General features: G+C 38.9%; 2 protein-coding genes and 1 long non-coding RNA gene across 8 annotated transcripts in view; 1 reads left to right on the top strand and 2 right to left on the bottom strand.

The window, feature by feature from the left end:
* The window catches only part of TASOR2 (transcription activation suppressor family member 2), a 69,850-nt gene extending 64,636 nt beyond the window's left edge, over positions 1-5,214 (top strand). For 5 of the 6 annotated variants that reach the window (XM_068559712.1, XM_068559747.1, XM_068559739.1 and 2 more), the window contains 4 exons: positions 530-683; positions 1,649-1,754; positions 3,799-3,980; positions 4,431-5,214. In XM_068559712.1, the coding sequence (XP_068415813.1) occupies positions 530-683; positions 1,649-1,754; positions 3,799-3,980; positions 4,431-4,549 (561 nt within the window). In that variant the 3' untranslated portion in view covers positions 4,550-5,214. The remainder of the gene's footprint in view (positions 1-529; positions 684-1,648; positions 1,755-3,798; positions 3,981-4,430) is intronic. The other variant, XM_068559731.1, reaches the window with a different exon arrangement.
* Positions 2,367-4,229, bottom strand: LOC137774659 (uncharacterized). The gene is made up of 2 exons (XR_011075919.1): positions 3,917-4,229; positions 2,367-2,949 (listed from the first exon to the last, which is right to left on the bottom strand). It is a non-coding gene; the product is annotated as an uncharacterized lncRNA (long non-coding RNA).
* Positions 5,215-7,455: 2,241 nt separating the features above from the next.
* GDI2 (GDP dissociation inhibitor 2) overlaps positions 7,456-26,707 on the bottom strand; it is a 49,904-nt gene continuing 30,652 nt past the window's right edge. Inside the window, exons 5-11 of the mRNA XM_068559767.1 lie at positions 26,018-26,216; positions 25,624-25,755; positions 12,009-12,108; positions 10,409-10,580; positions 8,737-8,881; positions 8,498-8,552; positions 7,456-8,409 (exon numbers count right to left, since the gene is read on the bottom strand). Coding sequence (XP_068415868.1) covers positions 8,263-8,409; positions 8,498-8,552; positions 8,737-8,881; positions 10,409-10,580; positions 12,009-12,108; positions 25,624-25,755; positions 26,018-26,216 — 950 coding nt within the window. The 3' untranslated portion in view covers positions 7,456-8,262. The remainder of the gene's footprint in view (positions 8,410-8,497; positions 8,553-8,736; positions 8,882-10,408; positions 10,581-12,008; positions 12,109-25,623; positions 25,756-26,017; positions 26,217-26,707) is intronic.

Below are 26,707 nucleotides of genomic sequence, written 5' to 3' on the forward strand. Positions count from 1 at the left end.
TTCTCACCTGAAATATAAATCTGCATCTGTTGATGTCTAACAGTAATAAATCTTGCTTTAAAAGGACTTGTGAAAATTTTCTTAACTCTTTGTTACCATATTTACCTATCAGTTAAATAAAAGTAATTGCTTGTCCCAAAAAGCTCTGACATCGAGGCTCGGCCTGGGCATACGGTCCTGCGTCAGGAGGCAGGAACTGAACCCACAGCACGAACGCCACGTGAAGCGGAAGACTAGGGTGGTGGTGAGCTTGCCACCTGCCTGATTACAGGTCCCAAACCTCAGGTGTTCTCCCCTCACTCCATCTCCCACCTTTGGAGTTGAGAGACCACTTTGTAATTAACTAATCTTAATGAGTTTGCAGCATTGCTGATGGAGTTAAAATTCCTTATTAACTGACAGAATTACCAGTCAGTCATCAAGGTTAAAGGTATTTCCCAGCTGTTCCTGAGTTTGGACACCCTTGGATGGAAGTGACAAAAGTGACCCAATGAACCTGTCTTCACCGGGGGACCTTTTTATGTTTCAGATTCCTTCTCTGCTGAAGCTGAAGCACTTTCCCAGTGTCATCTTTGCCGGAGTCGACGGCCCTGAAGACGTCCTTGATTACACCTACCAAGAGCTGTTCCGGACAGGAGGCTTTGTGGTGTCAGATGACAAAATACTAGAAACTTTAACATTAGGTTTGTCTCTCATTTTCCTTTCTCATCTAGTCAAATCAATTTCTCCTTGCCCAGTGATTCAAATATTATTTCATCAAAAAGAAATTAGCATCAACTCAAAATAATATGTCACCATCTGTTGAGGGCTTAATTTCTGTCATATGCTGTGCCTAAATAAGCACTTTGCTCTTGACCTCTTTTGTATTAACCGATTACCTTCACCACCAAACCTCTCAGTAATGTGCCTAAACTACTCATACACATTTGAGAGTTTGTTATATTCAATTCCTCCCTTTGCCAAATCAAGTCAGCTACATATTTGTTTAGAATCAGCCCCCTTTCCTCCATTTCTGTTGCCATCACCCCTACCATTTTGTCAGTATCATGGATATCTAAAAGATGGCTACTGGAAGTCTTCTCAGTTATCTGCTTAAACACTCATATAAATAATTTCTCTCGGGGCACTGAATTTGACATCAAAGAATGTTAGAGCACAGGGCAGATACTTTATGTATAATCAAAACCTGCCCAGCTCTGATAGCACATGAGAAGTAAATATGGATACCACTTCTCCATTGAAGGACGAAGAGGAGGATGTACCTTAACAAGCATGAATGTTGTTGCATAGAAAGTGGAATTGAAAATATTTGTAGATTCTGTATTTAGAAGCCTAGAACTATCTTATCTCTATTGCAACAGGACCCCACTTTTGTTCCATCCATAGATTTATATACACTCAGAACTTTTAACTGCTAATGACTGCAGTGCTCCTCTCTCCTGCTAGTGTGAGAAGGTGGGGCTGGGTTGAGGGACCACGGGTTAAAGTGCGGTACAGCATCCTTCCTGCCCAGCTACAGGAGTGGCAGTGATGGTCAACACTCAAACATGGGGCCTTATTCTCACAAATAATCATCCCTGGGCTTTGACTAGACAAGCCAAAACTCCTAAAATACATCTTCTCTTGTCAAACTTGTTCTATTCTGTAGTACAACTGAAGGAAATTGTCAAAATCCTGGAGAAACTAAATGGAAATGGAAGATGGAAGTGGTTGCTTCACTACAGGGAAAATAAAAAGCTAAAAGAAGATGTGAGGTGAGACCTTTATGGAATGTAAGGCCTGGGTATGGGGGAGGGTGGAAACACCCAGGTTCACCCAGAAAGGCTCCCTGAGCTCTGGACCAGTGTCATCCAAGTGTTGCCACAAGGTCAGTTTGCAAGAACATAAATCATCTATATCACTGAAGGCAGTGTTTAGGTCTGTGAACTGTTTTTCGGGTTTTGTTTTTATAGCAAGGCTTTCAGTGCAGGAAGCTGTGTTGTGACCATAATCCAGAGTCTGAGTTGCCTTCTCCAGACCAACAGTGACCAAGTCAGACACACACAGGAATCCTAAAATGTAAAAAAAATAAATTCACCTATGGGTTTTTGGACATTTATTCATAAATTAGGGTGCTCCAGTTATAAGGACAGAAAAATTGAGACCAGCATGTAGCCTTAATTTAACTCTTAATAGACTAGAAACAGGCAGACCTTAAATGAAGAGACTTGGGGCCTGCGGGAGGCCCTTCCACATCAAAGATGGGCCTGCAGGTTGTAATGAGACGGAAAGGGAGCGTGGGAACGCAGAGGTGGACTGGGGGAGTCTGTAGATGGGACAGGTCATCTGTCACAGGACTGTCCTAATAAGTTCACACATAAGAAGTAGACAGTACAAACCCACTTTAATGATGTGGAAGTTGAGGCACAAAGGATGCCAGACCTGACCCAGGCAGACAAGGAGGAAGTCAGGAAGCTGGGCTTTGACCCGGAATGTTCATCTCCGACCTGACAGTTACCTTGTTTGACCGCACTGCTTTCTCCAGAGGAAGACAACTGAAATCGTGGATGTGCACGGGATCTCGAAAGATGGCCGAGAACAGCAGTTGGGGAAAGGCTTGCACTTAGGAGAGGAACTCGTACAGGAGGAAAAGAGGGAGCAGAATCGAGAGCTGAGACTGTCAGGGAGGAAGGGGCTCCAAGGGGCCCTCACAGGGCTTAGTTAACAGCACTTCAGAGGGAAGGTTCAACTTCAGGAGTAAGTACAGAAGCAGATGAAAGCTGAGGTGGCACAGCACACCTCTTAAGATCGGTCAGTGTAAATTAATTCAGCATGCGTAGGACTTTGCGTAAACAGAGACACTTATGTCACTGGAATCTCTTCAAATCAGGCCAGTCTCGAATAGTGAGAACTTTTCAGAAAACTTATCATATCCTTTTGCCCTTGGAGGCGGGGAGAAATTGTCCAAAACTAAAACAAAACAGAACAAAAACCATGCATGGTTATCAGTAGCTACAAAACCATCCTCTAATTCACCTCTAGGCAAATACAGGACTAAATAGATACATGATTTTTTAAATATGCAAAATAATGCCACACATAGCATAAAATAGTAACTAGAAGCATATAAAAAATTTCTGTTCACAGTGATAAACTATGTACAGTATGATGCCAGGCATATAAATTTACATGTATGAAGGATAAAGCCTGGAAGGAAATTCATCATCGTGACGCAGTTCATGGTGTGACTAGAGCTATGGGAATACGCAGGCTTTGGGTTTTCTCCAGCAAGCAGGAGCGAGGGTGTGAGTGCTGGAGGGGCTGCAGGATGGAACATTTTCCTCTAGAAGGAAGAATAAAAGGTAGAAACAAGATTTAAAGTGAGGTGAGAAAATTCTAGCTGTTAGATGATCTTAATGAAGTTGGTGACTATCTAACCAAAAAGAAGTAGAGTGGTTTTGGAGAGACAAAGCCCGGGAAGCACTGCTGTATGAGACAGGATGCAGGAAGGGGCCCGCTGGGAATGAGTGGCAGGCTTGCCAGCCACATGGCTGGAAGCAGTGTTCGATGGCCATGTGCTGTCCCTCCTGACGGAACGAGGAGTAAGTACACTCGGAATGTTTCGAGGGAACTCGACAGGACGGTGACGTCTGGGAAGCCAAGTTTGTCGTACAGAAGAACAAAGAAGGGAAAAGGAGTTTGACTAAGTATAGTGAAGGCCAGAAAAAGTCTAGGAATAAAGCAACTGAAAATTAAGATACAGAAAATCTTTCACAAACTTAGACTTATCTAAATTTAACATTTTTGTGTATTTTTCAGAGTGGATTCAATTGCACATAAAAAGAACTTAATATTGAAATCGTATCAGAGTGCAAATATCATTGAGCTGCTTCATTATCACCAGTGTGACTCCCAATCATCAACAAAAGCTGAGCACCTGAAATGTCTGCTAAACCTGCAAATTCAGCATGTCCACGCCAGGTTTGCCGTCTTCCTTACAGGTAAATTCACAGCCTTAGTTCTAATTTTCATCAACCAGTTAACGCCCAGTAGGTCCACTCTAGAAATATCCTTCCAAGTGGAGTCATTGGCGGCCAGGAATAAACGCACACGAGGCTGGGGCAGCAGGTATTGTGGGTTTTGTCCTGTTAATAGAAAAAAAAAAAAAAACGTGTACTAGATCTGTTAAGTGTAACCATCTAAGCTTTTAAAAAAGTACTCCAGGAATGAATGAATGCCCATCAGTGGTTTCAGCTCCCTCCCTCCCTCCCTCCCTCCCACCACCACCACCCATGGAGGGGGCTGGTCCCAGAGCTCCAACCTCATTCCTCACTCGAAACAGGCTTGCTTTTCCCTTCACGTGTATGAGTCCTTTTTTTTCAGTAAAAGGGATTTTGCTACTTTTAAAAAATAATGAATTTTTTCACCAAAAGTTATTTTTCTTTTTACAGAAAAGCCTGTTGTCTCCAGAGAAGTCTTTGAAAACAGTGGCATCCTTGTTACAGATGTAAATGACTTTATTGAAAACATACAGAAAGTAGCAGCTCCGTTCAGGAGTAGCTATTGGTAAGAACACTTGTGACTCTCTCCCATGTGAGCTGGAACTGACAGCAGATGCTGACATCTGTGTCTGCGGGAAACCAGTTGCTCAAAAACTTTTGTACGTTATACGTCATGCTGTAAATTTAAAGTTTTGTTTATTTAGGGGTGCTGCTGGTTTGGCATAAATGGGACTTTCTCAAGTATCACTAATGAAATAACTAACCTACTTTCTAAATGATGAGTGTTTTCACCTGCAGTCCATCTGCTGCCAGGACAGAAGACAATGTACCCTACATGCATAGACGTTTCCCCCAGTAGATAGCATCCTATTTACGGAATAGTTCTTGGTTATTTTATTTTAAAGATGGAATTATCAATTTTGTATTTATCCAGGTGATTTAACTGCAGCTTACCTAGACATCGGTGATGCCAACAACAAATTAGTATTTTCCCGTTTCTTTGAAAACCTTGGATTTTTTAAATATGAGAAGACTGTTCTGTGTATCTCCGTTCTACAACTTGGGGGATCATTTTTCTTCATGTTTTACACGTTACCAGAATGTCTGACTTTGTTCACAGCAGCACTGTAGTTTTCTATCAGTTTTGGGTTACAGTGTTCAATATTATTGTTTTAAATTATTTTCATTTTAAAGCAGAATACCTTCAAAGCTATTAATTGAAATTAATGATAAAAATAAGAGTTTTACAAATGTACTCAATTGTAGCAAAAATAAGTCTATTTTAACCAGTAGCTTTGTTTTTGCACATTAAGGTCAGAAATGCACATGTAATGCATGTTATAGTCTGTTTTAAAGGTTTTACCACCTGTGTGAAAACTAAAATCTTCAATGGTTTTATCTGCTGTTATTCATGCTACACTACATAAAACATTTTTTTCCTAGATGGTACAAATTTATCAACTGTCATTTTCACTTACTCAGTTTTTGTAAATAGCGCACTACAAAAATCAACCCTCTGAGGAAGAAATAATCATTTATTTATATTAGAAATAATTTCTACAACAATCTTTAAAACTCAAAACCAAGCAAAAAACATTTGTAAGATACATATAGTATCTATTTGGAACAAAGGTTTTTGTAACGAATTGGTTTCATTTTTTTTTAATAAAGACAACTAAAAATCATTCAACTGCTTCTGCAATGATTTTATAGCACATATTAAATTTGTAAGAGAATGTTTTACAGCAGTTTAAATTTTTTAGGCCATTTAGCAGACTAAGTAACTTCCAAAAGAAAAGAATCCTACCACTTACTTACCTCACTTTGGCCTCCATCTGTCGAGCCTCATCCCCGCAGGCCTGCCCGGTGCTTTCCCCTCCCTCGTGTGGTGCCGGGCAGCAGGCTCCAGCAAGAGGACACCTCACGCCTCTCCGCTTGGCCCTTCCAGGGGGTCATGTCAGCCTGCACAGGAACTTCCCTCAAAAGCCATTTATCTGCTTTTATACTCCCCCTACAGAACCGAAACAGAACTTTCCCCTCGTTATGTTCTCAGGAGGAGGAAGACTGACAGTTTTAATTATTCTTACCCTAGCTCTTGCTGGTAAGAGCTGATTTTTACCCCAGGAATAAAAATCTAATAGGACCATAACTGTATTCGGTACACTGAATTAATTTGAAACTACTACGGAGAAGGAAAGTAACATTTACAGCGCACCTGCCAGCTGTGCTCTTCCCCTGAAGAGCCTTCCAGCACCCACGAGGCCACCCATTCTGTAACTGAAGGCTTAGCCAGGCCACAGAGGAGCAGGCGCCTCCAGACTGAGCTTCTGCAGACTCTGCCCTCATCACCTTTGTGCCCCGTTGGCCTGGCACAGAAATGTTAGTTGTTCCAATAAATATGCCGAATGCAGAATATGAAGACATTCTGGTGCTTTCTTCATATTACTAACCCAGCTTGTGCCTCCACCTGCGTTAACGGTTCACAATGTGAAATACTGCAGGAAAAGAGGGGAAAGGCCTGCTGGAATTTTAGATAATCTTATGCAGAGGAAGCAGTTGTTTTCAACCGGGGTGATCTGGGGTTGTCACGCCAGGGAGGTGCATACAACGTGCAGGACAGCCCCCCTTCAACAAAAAATTCTCTGGCCAAAAATGGATAGTGTGAGATTGAGAAAATGAGCTAAAGTAATCACTTGGATAATCGAAGTTATTATTACCCTAAATCCTTCAACAGAGCACCTACCTTACTTAGTCTATGTTCTTCAGACTCAACTATAAAAGAGAATACAACGTCCTCAATGTAAATGACAGCACATACAGTGAGGCTTGTAACAATCAAGGGGAAAGGAGGTACCACTAAAAACTATGTCTAACTACAATCTGAACTAAATGAAAATACTGGGACTTCCCTCGTGGCGCAGTGGTTAAGAATCCACCTGCCAACGCAGGGGACACGGGTTCAATCCCTGGTCCGGGAAGATCCCACATGCCACAGAGCAACTAAGCCCGTGTGCCACAAATACTGAGCCCATGTGCCTAGAGCCCGTGCTCTGCAACAAGAAGCCCGCTCACCACAATGAAGGGTAGCCCCCGCTCACCACAACTAGAGAAAGGCCGTGAACAGCAAGGAAGACCCAACACAGCCAAAAATAAGATTAATTTATTAAATAAATAAATATATTAAAGCACCCATTCCACCTGACGTCACTTACTCTCTGATGGGAATGAATCCTTGTTCTAAACCACTACTAAGGATATCTAAGAGAGTCTAATAATTACACTGTATCAAGAAGTAATTCAGGGTCTACTCACAGTAAAGCCAGATGATGGCGCTCCACCATCCGCTAAGGTCTTCAGCACTCCTCCCCAGCATCCGTTTTCAGCTCTAGTGAAGGAAATGAGCAGCTGTGTCAAGGCCAGTACCATACTTACTAGCTCTAAACTGTCAGGACACAAAAGACCAACAAGAGGGGGCTGGTTTCCAGAGTTTGGCTTTATTTTGCAGTACAGAAATCATTTGGAGCCATTGTGAGACAGACATCACTGAAGCAGAGGCTCTGTCAAATCAATACTGCGTTGCAGCAGCTTGGTCCATTGAAGAAGCCACACCTGGGATACAAAAGAAGCTTCTACATTTACCTGCTTTATGATAGTTTCCTTCCCCTCTGCTCTCATCAAATTTATTAGATTAAAACACCGCACACAGGCTTCCTCCAAAATGGCTCTCAAAGTCTGGAGTTTGGTTAGAATTGGAGGCCCACGTAAACCAAGCTTGTGGCTATGCTTCCTGGGCACTGTTGTAACACTTGATGTAAATGTAAAGGGGTGGGGAGGAGTGAGGGATGCTGTCCCCAACGATGGAACACTCGATTCCGTATCTCCTTAATGTCAAGAGGACAGATGGCACGCAAACTGTACTGACCCAGCTCTTGAGCAGCAGAAGCTCATAACTGCAAAGGCTACACTGATTAAAAGATACAAATACTGTATCAAGTTCTCTGTATCAGTATCACAATGTTTTAAAACTGATCCTTCACTAGAAAAAACAAGCCAGTATTGGTTAAATTGAACAGAATGTGGGAACCTGCCAATTCTGAAGAACCACTCCATGAAAACAAGTTAATACATGATATTAGAAAGGGGAGGAATATTTACTGGTACAGTGCTCTGCAATCTCTCAGCTTTGATTACAAAAGCAGGCCTTACAATATTGATTTCATACAATATGCATCATTTGCCAAATTTTAAGTTTGTCCTAATTAGATGATAACATGTACTGCTGTTAGTCTTCCCCATAGATGTCATTTTTCTTGCGCTTCATTTCCTCAAAGTCAAACTCGGATCCCATCATCCTCTTATAGATGTCCTTAATGTCATCACAGGTTGTCTCAAAGTGAGTTGTCGCATCATATGTACGGGATATAAAGATCTGGAAATGAAAGTCACAAAGACTTAAGACTATTTAGTGATGTCTCCCAATAAAGCCTGGTAATTACCCTTTTCAGATTGCCACTCACCTGGCTTTCTGTTCCCAAATCTTTTGGTACAAGGAGGTCACTGATGCTTACGAATCTGGAGGGGAAAAAGAATTAAGTAAGCAGGGAAGTTGACATGCCCACTCACTGCTCTGCCTGAAATTCAAAACCCAGGCTGGTAAGAGATGATGGCTACTCTCATTGTTCTCATGGGGTTCTGCTCACCATGGAGCCAAAGGCAATCCTGGGTTTGAGCTGCTATAAATGAACGCATCACTTACTTCTGCTCAATTGGTTCCAAGAGTTCCAGAGCTGGTCTGATTTCTTTCTCGGGCTCCTTGGTCTCCACGGTTGTGCTGGCGATGGCAATGAACTTGCCCTGTGCGGCCACGTTGTGTGCGAAGGAGATCATGCAGACATAGATATCTGCAAGCAAGCAAAGCCACCTCACTGCCAGGGTCTTTAAACCTTGGGCCTGTGCATGCACTCAGTTTCACCCATACTTCATTGAGGTGTGAGTTAAAATTACTTGGAACAGACTGGATCTTCTAAGCTTAAGTTCTATATGGAGACAAACAAGGTCATACATAAAATATACAAATATTCAGCAACTCATAGCCTACTGGAGATGAAGGATTTATGTGGCAGTGAACGGTGGACGGGGAGATGACATTCTCTACCCAGATGTCACAGCTCACTGTGGAAACCTGTCTTCCTCTCTGAAGCCTGCATTTAGAAAGGTTTTGAATAGCTAAGATAGGATTTATTTAACTACTGATTTCTCATTTTTTAAGCAATATAAAATTGCAAACACAATAAGCTATTCTTGAGTTGGCATAAGCTCATAATAATTCCATAGATTCTACTTGTCTGTATACCACTAAGTAACTACATAATTTCCAATATAGAAGATAATTACCGGGCTCCCTTTACTCTTTTTAGACTCTCCCAGACCCTGAGATCTACTTGGGAACACTTGAAAGATTACTTTAGTCTGTGTCTCTTAGTTCTCCTAAGATTCTTCTGTGATTTCGTTTCTTACATGGAAAAAAAAATTAAAAGCTTTAGGGCTTCTAACTGAAAGGAAGATGGGAAAAGCTAGTGGATGAAAACTGGTTAAAGCAAACAGATTAGGAATTACAATTTCAGAGCTAAGTCCTTATCTTTTTTTTTTTTAATTTATTATTTATTTTTGTCTGCGTTGGGTCTTCATTGTTGCACGCGGGCTTTCTCTATTTGTGGCGAGCAGGGGCTACTCTTCGCTGCAGTTCACAGGCTTCTCATTGTGGTGGCTTCCCTTGTTGCAGAGCACAGGCTCTAGGTGCGTGGGCTTCAGTAGTTGCAGAGCGTAGGCTCAGCAGTTGCGGCTCACGGGCTCTAGAGTGCAGACTCAGTAATTGTGGCGCACGGGCTTAGTTGCTCCATGGCATGTGGGATCTTCCCAGACCAGGGATCAAACCCGTGTCCCCTGCATTGGCAGGCGGATTCTTAACCACTGCGCCACCAGGGAAATCCTGCTAAGTCCTGATCTCAATCAGAGAAATCAAAGTTGTTTTCTAGCACACTGCTAAAATCAAATACAAGTATTAAGTTGACAAATCATGACATAAAAGCAGTGCTGTCATCAGCTCAAAGTAACAGGGAAATTAGGTCAACTAATAAGCATAAACCTCCACAAGCACACAGTGTTCAAACCAGGCAAGACTGCCTGCTCATCCAGTCCAGCCTCTCAGTTCTACAGAGGAAGAAATGGAGGCCCAAAGAGGGGGGTACAAGTCCAAGGCGGGGCTGCTAGGCAAACGTTTCCATTTCAAAGTGATGACTTAGGATCTCTATGAGCTAAAAGGGATACATCACATTTTATTTTCCATATGTAAACTAAAGTCTCTTCACTATAACAGAGCAGATAAAATTTGGAATTTCTACAAACATCTGCTTATCTTCAAAACTGACCTGATTTCCGATTGACTTGGTTCTGTGGAATAATGATCTGGCAGGAGTTGGCATCGTTGGTGTTCTTGATGGGGTGGCTGAGGATACAGATGACCCTGATCACCTGGCCCACTTTTTCGACTCGATCTTTCACGTAGCTGGGATCACAGATGAGCTGCTTACAGCGAGCAATCTGTAACAAAACATTAAAGACTTTCTAATGGGTATAATGATGCCATCGTCCTTGAACATCGCCTGTTATCTTCATCAAGTTAACTGTAGATAATTAGTGAATTATAGATAACTATTAAAACTAGCTTTGCCAACAATCCCTATAAATTCTCCTGGAGCAAATCTATCAATTCTAAATCTTATTCAAATATTAGGAAAAGTGTGTTGCATGGTTTTCAGTGTGTTTCATGGTTTTAAAACACATAAGTTTTAAAACTGGGCAGAAGAGGGTTCAAATCCTGGCTCTACCCAACCTCAAAGAGGTTGTTAGGATTAAATGAAACAGTGTGTTTAAGGAATGTCATTATATGTGAATGGACCCAGTGAAAAGTAAGTGGTCTATAAATAGTTCTAATATTAGAAACAGACCATAATCTCTCCTTTTAAGACTATACTTACTAAGTAAAACTTAAGTTGCAAGATAAATTATGTATTATTATATTATAGTCTTCCTCTTCATATCAAAGCCCTGAAATGTCCTAAGAGGAAGCAGTTGTCTGAAGCAAAGAAAAATGGAATGAATAAAAAGAACTTTGAGATATCAGATTAAGACGTTTATCCCTATTCCTAAACATCTATTATGTGTATGCTGGAAGCACAAGATAGTTACAAAAGACCTACAACAATAAAGGGTCAGATGGCCAGCTAGTGAGTATAGATTATATGGTCTGAACCCATAGAACACCATCAGGAATCCCAAAATATTTTTTTAAACATAGTTTTTCAGTTTCTTTTTTGAACAGTTCCATTTGTAAAAGTTGATGGTTCATGAAATATGGTCTGGCTTGCAGACCAACAGCACTGGCACCATCTGAGAGCTTGCAAGAAAATGCAGACCCACCACAGACCTACTGAATAAGAAACATGTACTTTGACAAAATTAACAATTTACATTCAATTCAAATTTGAGAAACACTGCTCAAAACTCCACCTGGCCAGTTCCTTGGCTAAACCCCAAATAAAATAATGTTAATAGTAATAATTATTAACATTATTAATGTTTAATAATTTATTAAGTAAGAATAAATTAAATAATAAAATAGTATTGGCGAAGCCCCAATTCAACCAATAAGTTATAAGTGGTACATATAAAGCTAAATTTAAATGAAAATTTGGGAGACAGGCACCAACCCACACTATATATATAATACTTACCATTTAGAGCTCATTCATAATTTCTATTTTAGTCTTAAGCAACAATCAACACAACAGAAAATATTAAACATTATCTATAATTAGTTTTCAGTCATTATGAATACCAAGTTACCATAAAGAAAACATACATGGTGTGAAATCTAGGATCGATGTTCATACCAAATTCAGTACTTATTAAACAATAAAATTTTCTTTACAAGAATATAATATTTCTTAAATTGTAAAAGCTACTTACCTCTCCTTCAGATTTTACACCAATCACTTTTCCATTTTGCATAATGATTTCTTCAATTGGTTTATTCAGCATGTAGGTACCTCCGTAAATAGCACTTAGCCTAGAAAAGTATTTAAAGTACAATTAGTGATTATAATTGTAATTATAATCAATCAGTAATTTATAATTATTTCAACTACTAAATTCTCCTTTCTTAGATTTTAATGAGTTACAGGAAACATGTATTTGTTCAATTTCCTTCCAGAAGGCATTAGTTTAAGTCATAAAAGCATCAATTCTAAAACAGTCAAAACCATGTAATGATGCCTCACATTCGTAGTTATGAATATCAAGTGCAAACAAACAAACCACACTGACCAATAATGGAAGAACAGCTTGTAAGTCTAATCCTCCTGCATATTAAAAATTAAGACTCTGAACAACCAAAAATCTATCAGGAAGCACACTGGACAGTGAGTAAAAGCAGGCAGAAACTAGACAAGAGACTTGAAGGAAGCAACTGGATGAGATCTTCATGCGGTTTGTATGGCTCTTCCCCTGACAGAATGACCTACCCAGTCCTTGTAACATGGGACAGCTAGAACAGAAGCAAAAAACCCAAAGTCTTACTGATTTAAGGTGCCATAAGGTAGAGTTTGGGGCTGTATGAGGAGATAAAAATTGTGGGAGAAAATCTTCCAAAATGGGGAGCAACCAAATTATAAAATGTCTTCAAATCCTTAACTAACTCCAGAAATGCTTGTACACAGGAGAGAGACTCCAAGGAACCCAGCAAAAAGCAAAAGCTAAAAGGCAAAATGACTTGAGGAGAAACTACAGCTACAGGCCTTAAGGACAAGTAAGTTTGAAGTTTGAAACTGCCATATTAGAGGAACTTGGTACATACCTTGGGCTTTCCAATGAAACCCCAGAAGACCACACCTCACTAAGGATTCAGCCAAAGACAAAAGACCCCCCACCTACAAAGTATAAAATCAAGTCTCCAAAAGTTCAAGGTGAACAGCCAATAATTTAACTGCCAACTCAAAACTAATATCAACACTCATCACAGAAAGAATCCAGCATCTCTACAATATACCAATCAGTATGTCCAATATACAATCAAAAATTACTGGACACATGGAAAAAAAGAAAATGGAAAAAAGTAAAGAGGAAGAGCGATCAACACAAACATGCCCAGATTACTGATGCTAAAATACGCAGGGAGTTAAATGCAGCTACTACGAATATATACAAGGACAAACATCCTTGTTCTAAGATCTATGTTCAAGAATGTTATAGGGGAGAAGTCAAGAGGGCGATGTGGGAAGACACGGAGTTAGCGTCTCCCCACAACTAGGGCGGCTGCCAGCCTCTGGTGGGGGACTCTGACCCACAGCAGACAGGAGGAACCCCATAATGAACCAGTAGGACGTAAGGGGACAGAGGGAGGGAGGAGAAGTGGAGGCCAGACAAGATCGGCGCCCCTGAGGCTGGGGAGATCAGGAGACACAGGTGGGAGGGAGTCTCCAGGAAGAGCGGGAGAGCAGCGGAGGGCGATTGCCCCACCCACTCGGGCACGGGGAGCCTGCTGAGCTCCCAAGCCGGTTCCCCCACCTCCAAAGCACCATCCAGGCCACATGTGTCCTGGGGGGCACAGAAAGGAGGCCGAGGGGAGTACATGAGAGGCAAGCGGGAGGGGCCCTCCGGAGGAGTGGGTGAGGAGCAGAGGGTTACTGTCACCCCGCGCACTCAGGCACGGGGAGCCTGCTGAGCTCCCAGGCCGATCCCCCTCCCTCCAAAGCCCCCTCCAGGTCACATGGGTCCTTGGGGGCATAGGAAGGAGGCCGAGGGGAGAAGAGGAGAGGCACGCAGGAGGGGCCCTCCAGGAGGAGCAGAGGGCCAATGCCCCGCCCACTCAGGCACAGGGAGCCTGCTGGGCTCCCAGGTGAGGTCCCCTGCCTTCTGAGACCAGGGGTGGGGGGCACGCCTGGGCCCCTTCTGTTCCTTGAGCCTAAGCCCCACCCCTCACAGCCCCCAGCGCCTTTTCCAGCCCTGTGGGTCCTGAGCATTGGCCCCACCTACCACCCAAACCTTGCCCTTGTTTAGGCCCCTGCTCTCCACAGCCAAGGGCCTTCCACCTCTGGCTTTTTTTTTTTTTCCCCTCCTCTTTTTTACTATTGTGGTACTGATGTACCTTCTGGTTGTTGATTCATCTATATTTTTATTTTTACATTCTTTCTAATACATCTTAGTTTCCTAGTCTAATTTTACTTTTTACTTTGTTATTCTTTTTTTTTTGCCACCCCACGCGGCTTGCAGGATCTTGATTCCTTGATTCGTGAGCCAGGGGTCGGGTGGAAGCTCATGTGGTGGGAGCTCTGAGTCCGAACCACTGGACTAACAGAGACCCTCAGGCCCCAGGGAATATTCATCGGAGTGAGGTCTCACAGAGTTCCTCATCTCAGCACCAAGACCCAGCTCTACCCAATAGCCTACAAACTCCAGTGTTGGAAGCTTCTGGCCAAACAACTAGTAAAACAGGAACATAATCCCACTAACAAAAAATAAAAAAAGAAGGGAGATGGCAAAAAAATATGTCACAGATGAAGAAGCAAGGTAAAAACCTACAAGACCAAATAAATAAAGAGGAAATAAGCAATCTACCTGAAAATAATTCAGAGTAACGATAGTAAAGATGATCCAGAATCTCAGAAATAAAATGGAAGCACAGATTGAGAAAATACAAGAAATGTTTAACAAAGATCTAGAAGAACTAAAGAACAAACTAACAGAGATGAACAACACAATAACTGAAATGAAAAATACACTAGAAGGAATCAATAACAGAATAACTGAGGCAGAAGAATGAATAAGTGACCTGGAAGACAATGGTGGAAATAAAGGCCGAGGAGCAGAATAAGGAAAAAAGAATGAAAAGAATTGAGGACAATCTCAGAGACCTCTGGGACAACACTAAGTGCACCAACATTCGAATTATAGGGGTCCCAGAAAAAGAAGAGAAAAACAAAGGGTCTGAGAATATATTTGAAGAGATTATAGTGGAAAACTTCCCTAACATGGGAAAGGAAATAGTCAGTCAAGTCCAGGAAGCACAGAGTCCCATACAGGATAAACCCTCAGAAAAACACACCAAGACACATATTAATCAAACGAACAAAAATTAAATTCAAAGAAAAAATATTAAAAGCAGCAAGGGAAAAACAAAAAATAACATACAAAGGAATCCCCATAAGGTTATCAGCTGATTTTTCAGCAGAAACTCTGCAGGCCAGAAGGGACTGGCAGGATATACTTAGAGTGATGAAAGAGAAAAACTTACAACCAAGATTACTCTACCCAGCAAGGTCTCATTTAGATTTGATGGAGAAGTCAAAAGCTTTTCAGACTAGCAAAAGCTAAGAGAATTCAGCACCACCAAACCAGCTTTGCAACAAATGCTAAAGGAACTTCTCTAAGCGGGAAACACAAGAGAAGAAAAGACCCACAAAAACAAACCCAAAACAATTAAGAAAATGGTAATAGGAACATACATATCGATAATAACCTTGAATGTAAATGGATTAAATGCCCCAACCAAAAGACACAGACTGGCTCAATGGATACAAAAACAAGACCCATATATATGCTGTCTATAAGAGACCCACTTCAGACCTAGGGACACATACAGACTGAAAGCGAAGGGATGGAAAAAGATATTCCACACAAATGGAAATCAAAAGAAAACTGTAGTAGCAATACTCGGTATCAGATAAAATAGACTTTAAAATAAAGACTGTTACAAGAGATAAGGAGGGACACTACATAATGATCAAAGGATCAATCCAAGAAGAAGATATAACAATTATAAATATTTATGCACCCAACATAGGAGCACCTCAATACATAAGGCAAATACTAACAACCATGAAAGGAGAAATCGACAGTAACACAACAATAGTAGGGGACTTTAACAACCCACTTACAAATGGACAGATCATCCAAAATGAAAATAAATAAGGAAACACAAGCTTTAAATGACACAACAGACCAGATAGACTTAATTGACATTTATAGAACATTCCATCCAAAAGTGGCAGAATACACTTTCTTCTCAAGTGCACATGGAACATTCTCCAAGATAGATCACATCTTGGGTCACAAATCAAGCCACAGAAAATTTAAGAAAACTGAAATCGTATCAAGCATCTTTTCTGACCACAATGCTACTGGAAATCAATTACAGGAAAAAAACTGTAAAAAACACAAATACATGGAGGCTAAACAGTGCACTACTACATAACCAAGAGATCACTGAAGAAATCAAAGAAATAAAAAGACACATAGAAACAAATGACAAGGAAAACACGATCACCCAAAACCTATGGGACACAGCAAAAGGAGTTCTAAGAGGGAAGTTTATAGCAATTCCATCTCACCTCAAGAAACAAGAAAAATCTTAAATAAACAATCTAACCCTACACTTAAAACAACTAGGGAAAGAAGAACAAAGAAAACCCAAAGTCAGTAGAAGGAAAGAAATCATAAAGATCGGAGCAGAAATAAATGAAATAGAAACGAAAAAACAATAGCAAATATCAATAAAACTAAAAGCTGGTTCTTTGAGAGGATAAACAAAATTGATAAACCCTTAGCCAGACTCATCAAGAAAAAAAAGGAGAAGACGCAAATCAATAAAATTAGAAATGAAAAAGGAGAAATCACACAACTGACATGGCAGAAATACACAGGATTATAAGAGACTACTACAAACAACTATATGTCAATAAAATGGACAACCACGAAGAAATGGACAAATTCTTGGAGAGGTACAGTTTTCCAAGACTGAACCAGAAAGAATAAGAAAATATAAACAGACCTATCACAAGTAATGAAATTGAAACCGTAATTAAAAATCTTCCAACAAACAAAGTCCAGGACCAGATGGATTCACAGGTGGATACTATCAATCATTTAGAGAAGAGCTAACACCAATCCTTCTCAAACTCTTCCAAAAAACTGCAGATGGAGAAACACTCCCAAATTCATTCTACAAAGCCACCATCACCCTGATACCAAAACCAGAAAAAGATATCACAAAAGAAAACTACAGGCCAATATCACTGATGAACATAGATGCAAAAATCCTCAACAAAATACTAGCAAACAGAATCCAACAGCACATTAAAAGGATCATACACCATGATCAAGTGGGGTTTATCCCAGGAATGCAAGGATTCTTCAATATACACAAATCAATCAAGGTGATGCACGACATTAACAAATTAAGGAATAAAAACCATATGATCATCTCAAAAGATGCAGAAAAAGCCTTTGACAAAATTCAACACCCATTTATGATCAAAACTCTCCAGAAAATGGGCATAGAGGGAACCTACTTCAACATAATAAAGGCCATATATGACAAACCCTCAGCAAGCATCATACTCAATGGTGAAAAACTGAAAGCATTTCCACTAGGATCAGGAACACGACAAGGATGTCCACTCTTGCCACTCTTATTCAACATAGTTTTGGAAGTCCAAGCCACAGCAATCAGAGAAGAAAAAGAAACAAAAGGAATACAAATAGGAAAAGAAGAAGTAAAACTATCACTATTTGCCAATGACATGATACTATACATAGAAAATCCTAAAGATGCCACCAGAAAACTATTAGAACTAATCAATGAATTTGGTAAGGCTGCAGGATACAAAATTAATGCACAGAAATCTCTGGCATTCCTATACACCAACAACGAAAAATCAGAAAGAGAAATTAAGGAAACATTCCCATTTACCACTGCAACAAAAAGAATAAAATACCTAGGAATAAACCTGCCTAAGGAGGCGAAAGACTTGTACTCAGAAAACTATAAAACACTGATGAAAGAAATCAAAGATGACACAAACAGATGGAGAAACATACCATGTTCTTGGATTGGAACAATCAATACTGTGAAAATGACTATACTACCCAAAGCAATCTACAGTTTCAATGCAATCCCTATCAAACTACCAATGGCATTCTTCACAGAATTAGAACAAAAAATCTTACAATTCATATGGAAACACAAAAGACCCCGAATAGCCAAAGCAATCTTGAGAAAGAAAATGGAGTTGGAGGAATCAGGGTCCCCGACCTCAAACTATACCACAAAGCTACAATAATCTAGACAGTATGGTACTGGCACAAAAACAGAAATATAGATCAATGGTACAGGATAGAATGCCCAGAGATAAACCCACGCACATATCGGCACCTAATTTACGACAAGGGAGGCAAGAACATACAATGGAGAAAAGACAGCCTCTTCAATAAGTGGTGCTGGGAAAACTGGACAGCTACATGTAAAAGAATGAAATTAGAACACTACCTGACACCATACAGAAAAATAAACTCCAAATGGATTAAAGACTTAAATGTAAGACCAGACACTATAAAACTTTTAGAGGAAAACATAGGAAAAACACTCTGACATAAACCACAGCAACATCTATTTTTTGACCCACCTCCTAGAGTAACAGAAATAAAAACAAAAATAAACAAATCGGGGGCTTCCCTGGTGGTGCACTGGTTGAGAATCTGCCTGCCAATGCAGGGGACACAGGTTCAAGCCCTGGTCTGGGAAGATCCCACATGCCGCGGAGCAACTGGGTCCGTGAGCCACAACTACTGAGCCTGCGCGTCTCGAGCCTGTGCTCCACAAGAGAGGCCGCGATAGTGAGAGGCCCACGCACTGCGATGAAGAGTGGCCCCCACTCGCCACAACTAGAGAAAGCCCTCACACAGAAACAAAGACCCAACACAGCCAAAAATAAATAAACAAATGTGGTGTTAAAAAAAAAAAGAAAATAAATAAATAAATAAACAAATGGGACTTAATTAAACTTAAAAGCTTTTGAACAGCAAAGGAAACCATAAACAAGACAAAAAGACAACTCTCAGAATAGGAGAAAATATTTGCAAATGAAACAACCGACAAAGGATTAATCTTCAAAGTATACAAACAGCTCATGGAGCTCAATATCAAAAAAACAAACAATCCAGTTAAAAAATGGGCAAAAGACCTAAATAGACATTTCACCAAGGAAGACATACAGATGGCCAAGAGGCACATGAAAAGATGCTCAACATCACTAATTATTAGAGAAATGCAAATCAAAACTAAAATGAGGTATCACCTCACACCAGACATAATGGCCATTATCAAAAAAGCTAGAAACAATAAATGCTGGAAAGGGTGTGGTGAAAAGGGAACCCTCCTACACTGTTGGTGGGAATGTAAATTGATACAACCTCTATGGGAAACAGTATGGAGGTTCCTTAAAAAACTAAAAATAGAACTACCATATGACCCAGCAATCCCACTAATGGGCATATACCGTGAGAAAACCATAATTCAGAAAGAGACATGCACCACAATGTTCACTGCAGCACTATTTACAATAGCCAGACATGGAACCAACTTAAATGTCCATCAACAAATGAATGGATAAAGAAGATGTGGCACATATATACAATGGAATATTACTCAGCCACAAAAAGAAACAAAATTGGGCTTCCCTGGTGGCGCAGTGGTTGAGAATCTGCCTGCTGATGCAGGGGACACGGGTTCGAGCCCTGGTCTGGGAGGATCGCACATGCCGCGGAGCAACTAGGCCCGTGAGCCACAACTACTGAGCCTGTGCATCTGGAGCCTGTGCTCCGCAACAAGAGAGGCCGCGATAGTGAGAGGCCCGCGCACCGCGATGAAGAGTGGCCCCCACTTGCCACAACTAGAGAAAGCCCTCGCACAGAAACGAAGACCCAACACAGCCAAAAATAAATTAATTAATTAATTTTAAAAAAAAAAACGAAACTGAGTTATTTGTAGTGAGGTGGATGGACCCAGAGTCTGTCATACAGAGTGAAGTAAGTCAGAAAGAGAAAAACAAATACTGTATGCTAACGCATATATATGGAATCAAAAAAAAAAAAAAGGTACTGATGAACCTAGTTGCAGGGCAGGAATAAAGAGGTAGACATAGAGAATGGACTTGATGACATGGGGTCGGAGGGTGAAGCTGGGGCTAAGTGAGAGTAGCATCGACATATATACACTACCGAATGTAAAACAGTTAGCTGGTGGGAAGCAACAGCATAACACAGGGAGATCGGCTCGGTGCTTTGCTATGACCTAGAGGGGTGGGATAGGGAGGATGGGAGGGAGACTCAAGAGGGAGGGGATACGGGGACATGTGTATGCATATGGCTGATTCGCTTTGTTGTTCAAAAGAAACTAACACAATATTGTGAAGCAATTATACTCCAATAAAGATCTATTAAAAAAAAAAAAGAACGTTATACATTCGTGAAAGTCAAAATGAATAAACAGAAAATCTCACAAAAAAAATGAAAACTATATTTAAAAAATGGAAATTCTAGATCAATTGAAAAAATATTTTTTAAAAAATTAAAACTCACTGAATGTGATTAACAGCTTATTGGAAGTAACAGAAAAAGGAACTAGTGAACTTAAATGAACACGCATTACCCAATATGAAACATAAACAGATAAACAAAATGAACAAAAAAATGAGCAGAGCCTCAGTGACCTATGGCAGCGGTCCCCAACTTTTTTGGCACCAGGGACCGGTTTCATGGAAGACAGTGTTTCCACAGACCAGGGGCAGGGGGGGCGGGGGCAGAGTTTGTTCAGGTGGTAATGCGAGTGATGGGGGGGATGGTTCAGGCGGTAACGCGAGCAATGGGGAGCAGCAGATGAAGCTTCACTCGCTCACCCGCCACTCACCTCCTGCTGTGCGGCCTGGTTCCTAACAGGCTGAGGACCTTTACCAGGGGTTGGAGACCACTATACTATGGAATAATACCAAGTATCTAACATACAAGCAATCGGTGTCCCAGAGGACAAGAGAGAAAATGGGACATAATATCTGAAGAGGATAATGATTTTAAAATTCCCAGCTTGAGCTAAAAAATTGACTTACACATCCAAGCAGTTCAGCAAATCCCAAGCAAAACCACACCTAGGCAAATCCTAGTTATACTCCTAAAAACACAAAGAAAATCTTGAAAGCAACCAGAAGAACAAAAAACAAACAAAAAACAAAAACACAGAAACAACTATTTATTACAGTTGACAGCTAACTTCTCATAAACAAAGCAGGCCACAAGTGAAGGTAACAACAGCTATAAAGTGCTGAATAAAAAAAATCTTAAGCCAACAAAAGTCCTTCAAAAATGAGGGTGACGTAACACTTTCAGATAAACAAAAGCTGAGAGATCATCAACAGTAACTACAAGAATGCCAATGAAAAGCTGAAGAGAAATGACAACAGATGGAAACAAGGATTTATAAGAAAAAATGAATAGCATCAAAAATGGTAAAAATGTGGACAAATCATTACATTTTTCCTTCCCTTCATTTCTTTAAACTGACTGTTTAATGCAGAAATTCTAATGTTGTACTGTGGGGTTTAATAAAGTATGTAGACATAAAATATAGGCAACAACAGCACAAAGGAGAATAGTAAATGGGATGAAATTGTTGCAAAGTTCTTACAGTTTATGTAAAGAAGGACAGTATTAACTCCAAATAACTGTGATAAATGAAGGATGATATTACAATTTATGGAGTGAGCACTAAAAAATTGGAAATGAAAAGGCACAGCTAAAAATTAAGCAATTAAGATGAAAATATTTGATTAATTCCAAAAAAGTAAAGAGGAACCTGGGCGGGGGAGGGAACAGCAAAACAACAGATCTAATCCCAACCATATCAATAATTATATTAAAAATAAATGACTAAAAAATTTCATTAAAAGGCCAAGGTGGTCACATTGGATAAAAAAGCAATATTCAACTATATGCTGTCTGTGAGAGACTCACTTTAAATATAAAGACACAGAGGGTTTAAAAGCAAAAGGAAAAAAAAAAATTGTTCAAACAGTAAACAAGTTGGTATGGTTATATTAGTATGAGACAAGGAAGACTTGATGTAATCAGAAATTAGTATCACCTAGTAAAAGAGCTTTAAATGTCTGAAGTAGAAACTGACAGAACTAAAGTAGGAAACAGATAAATCCACAATTGTGGTAGAAGACCCTCTCTCAGCAACAAAACTAGAAAAAGAATCAGTAAGAATATACATTTGAACAACTCTATGAGCTACCTTTCTAGAACATGCATGCAGAATTCTTTCAAGGGCATACTCACTAAAACAGATCATATATTTTGCCATAAATTATGCCTTAATTAATTTCAAAGACTGAAAATTTACAAGTTTGTTCTCTGACCATAATGGAATTAAATTAGATGTCAGTACGATATTTAGGGAAATCCTCAAATGTTTAGGAATTAAATACTATACTTTCAAATAACCCAAGGGTCAAAGAAAAAAAAAAATCATAGGAAAGATAGGGTACCATATTTGATGGTACATATTTAGAGGGAAATTTAGACCTTCAAATGTTTATGTCAGAGAAGAAAAGTATAAAATCAATTCTGTTTCAACCTTAAAAACTAAAAGAAAAAAAAAACCCAAATAAGTAAAAGGAAAAAATTAAGAACAGAAATCAGTAAAATAAAAAATAACTACAAAGGAAATTAACAAAGCTAAAAATTTAGCACTTTGAAAAGATTAATAAAATTGATGAAATCCCATCAAGAAAAGAGAAATTATAAATTATCCATCACAAGAATGAAGATGGGAACCTCACTAAAGATCCTATAGACATCAAAAACATAATAAAGAAATATTTTGAACAACTTTTTGTCAAAAAGTTCAAGAACTTGTTTGAAATAGTCAAATTCCTTGAAAAACACAACTGAAAATAAGAAATAGTACATTTGAACAGCCTTATTTCTATTAAAAGAAAATGAATTAACACTCAAAAGCCTTCCCATAAGAAAAGTTCCACAGGCCCTGATGGCTTCATTGGTCAATTCTATCAAACCTTTAAGCACAATACCATTTTTCACAACCTCTTTCAGAAGACAGAGTAGGAGGAAACTCTTCCAACTCATGTTATGAGTCTATTAAACCCTGATACAAAAAAACAGACAAGAATATTACAGGAATTATAAACCACTACCTTTCATGAACATAGGCACAAGAACTCGTGTGTGAATGTACACATACAAACAGGCACACACAAACGCATACATACACACACATATATGCAAATTAAATCCAACAATAAATTAAAAGGAAAATACATCATGAATAAGTAGTGTTTGCTCTAAGAATGCAAGGTTAATTTAATATCCAAAAATCAATCTATAAAATTCACAATAGCATAAAGTCTGCATTATTAACTCAATGTCAACACCCATTCATAATAAAAATTCTCAGCAAGCTATGAATAAAACGGAATTTAATCTGACAAAACTGCCTATTAAAAAAAACCTACAGAAAACATATTTAATAATAAAATACTGAAAACATTCCCCTTAAGGCTGGAAACAAAGCAAGAATGTCCATCTTCACCACTTCTATTCCTCATTCTTTTGGAAGTACTAGCCAGTTCATAAAGTCAAGAGGGTAAAAACACAAAGGTTGTATAGGAAGAAGCTAATCTCTCTATTCACTGATGATGTAACTGTGTACAAGGAAAATTCTAAGAAATCTATAAAACAGACTAAGTGCAAGGTCACAGGAAGTATAAAAATCAACTGTACTTCTGTATATAAGCAGCAAACAACTTTAAATAAAATTGAAACTTTCATTAACAGCAGCATCAAAATAACATATAATACTTATGAATAAGTTTGAACCAAGAAAGTGCTGTATCTCTATAATGAAAGCTACAAAATACTGCTGAACCAAAGAAAACCTAAATACATGGTGAGAGACAGCGTTCACGGACTGGAAAACTCAATGTTATTAAGATAATTCTCTCCCAAATTGATCTATAGGTTTAACTCAATCCCAACTAAAATCACACCAAATAATTTTTTCAAGAAATTGATACCTTGTTCTAAAATCTATGTAGAAATGCAAAGGACCTGGAATAGACAAACCAATTTTGAAAAAGAACAAAGTTGAAGGATTTATATATTACCTGATTTCAAGACTTACTATAAAAAACTGTAATAATCAGGATGGTGTAGTAATGGAATAGGAAAAATAAATAGATCATTGGAACAAAATAGACATGTGTATATGGCCAACTGATTTTTCACAAAGGCACCAAGACAACTTTACAACAAATGGTGCTAGAACAACTAAATATCAGTACAGAAAAAAGTGAACCTCAAGCCTCACCTCACACACCAACATGATTTCAGGATGAATCACAGATTTAAACACAAAGCTAAAACTATAAAGCTTCTAGAAAAAGACATAGGAGAGTATCTTTGTGCTCCTGAGGTAGGCAAAGCTTCTTAGGAACCAAAAAACACTAAACATTAAAAAAAAAAAACACTTTGGTAAATTAGCAAAATTTAAAACTTCTGCTTATCAGAAGACAAGCCACAGACTAAGAGAAACATTTATAATACGTATACTGACAGAAGACTTGCAGTCAGGATACATCAAGATTGCCTACAAATCAAAAACAAAAAGACAGCCCAATCCTAAAAATGGGCAAAAGAAATGAACACTCACACCACAAAATTATACAAAACAAGCTCATGAAAAGGTGATCAACGTTAGTCCTCAGGAAATGTAAATTAAAACCATAATGAGATAGCATTTCACACCTACTTGGGTCATTAAAATTAAGAAGACTGACAATACTAAACGTTGGCAGCTATGTGGAGCAACCAGAACTCTCACATGCTGCTAAGTGAATGTAAAATGGTACAACCACTCTGGAAAGTTGTTGGGCAGTCTTATCAAGTTAAACATATACTTGCCATATCAGCCAGCAATTCCACTCCTGGATATGTACCCAAAAGAATGACAACTGATGTCCATACACAATTTTACACAAAAGTTCATAGTAGCTTCATTCATAATACCCCAAAACGTTTTGAAAACTACCCAGATGTCCATCAACAGGACAATGTGGTATATTCACATAATTCACATAATGAAACATTACTCAGTATTTTTTAAATGAATTAACAGCACATGCATCAACATGGCTGAATCTCAAAAATATTGTTAAGCAAAAGCCAGATAAAAATGAGTACACAACAAAGAGTAGCTCCTGCTCACTTCAACTAGAGAAAGCCCGTGCGCAGCAACAAAGACCCAACGCAGCCATAAATAAATAAAAAAATATTTTTTTTAAAAAAGTGAGTACATATATAAATAATAAAACTTCAAAAACAGGCAAAAGTGTTCTATGGTGATAGGAATCACAAATGTAGTTGTTACAGTGCAGGGGTGGTGGTGATTATGAGGGGATACAAGGGAACTTCTGGAGTAAGGAAAATGTTCTACATCTAGATTGGAGTTTTGGTTACACAGGTCTATATATACGTCCAACTCTTTTTTTTTAACCACAGATATATGGTTTCACTGTATATAAATTTTACTTCAATAAAAACAAAAAGCACCTCACCACTCACAGACAAATCTTGTCTCATTATTCACAACCACAACCATATCATAAACTACCATTCAAGACGAGGTTCAGGATCAGTGAGGTTTTATTTAGCACAAAGATTAAACATGGGCTCTCACCGTGCAAATCCTTGTGGCAGTTCTCCAAGGCCGTAGAGTGGATAAAGGTATGGGCTTTTGCCATATCTTGCCAAAGATTCACTGTAAAGTTTAATCCTATTAATGGTTTCACAACATGGTTGATCTAAATAGCTAGACAAAAGGAAATGACCATTAGAAAAGGGCTTTGGTTTGCATTCTTATATTCAATTTAAAATCTTTTTCTGAATGGATTTTAATTCAACATCTCCATATTTTACTTAAAAGGTTCTAACTCTAATTTGCAGTTAGAACTTCTTCTTTGGTAGTATAATAGAGCTATATATTTGTTTTGTTAGAATTTCCACTCTGCAGAATTGGGAAATTCAGTGAAGAATTCCAAGAAAAATATAAATCTAAAAACCAAAAAACTTACTCATCAGTTCTGTAAAGTGCCAGGGCATGACCAGTAAAATCTATAACATCTTGGCCCAGGTCAAATTTCTTATACACCTCTCGCATTGCCGTCTTCTTAGGATCAATGCCCTCAAAAGTTCTAGGATCATTCTCATCAAAGTTGGCAACATACACCAGGAATTTTCTGAATCGACGTTTTTCAAACAGCCCCATTAGGCCTAAAAAAGAATTTTTCAAAAAGCACACACTCACAATAGGACACTGAGGAAAAGAAAATGTGAAAATAAAGTTTAAATATTTTATGTTATCTGAGGCTCTTCTAAGGCAATGTGCAATTTAAAATATGGGAGTTTGGACATTGCTTTAAAATAAACTGACAGTTTCATAACACTTTAAAATCAACTGTCATAATTACAATAGATCAGCTATTAAGCCTTCAATTTTACACTACAATTACAAGTAATTATAACCAGTAATTAATTAAATGCAACATGTATAATTATACCTCTTATTAGGTACAAGATAAATAAGACTTTGAAAAACTATTATTCATGAAGGCATCTATCTGTTTTTTTGACAACTCTGATCTATACTCCAGCAACTGCCTAAAATTCTCAATGCACTTCATTTTTTTTTTCTGTATGCTAAGATACACTCTGGCATTCAATGGAAAAGCAGCTTAGATACCAAGAACAATTTGACCTCAAAG

The sequence above is a fragment of the Eschrichtius robustus genome, chromosome 1, assembly GCF_028021215.1.
Source record: "Eschrichtius robustus isolate mEscRob2 chromosome 1, mEscRob2.pri, whole genome shotgun sequence".
Classification (NCBI taxonomy): Eukaryota; Metazoa; Chordata; class Mammalia; order Artiodactyla; family Eschrichtiidae; genus Eschrichtius; species Eschrichtius robustus.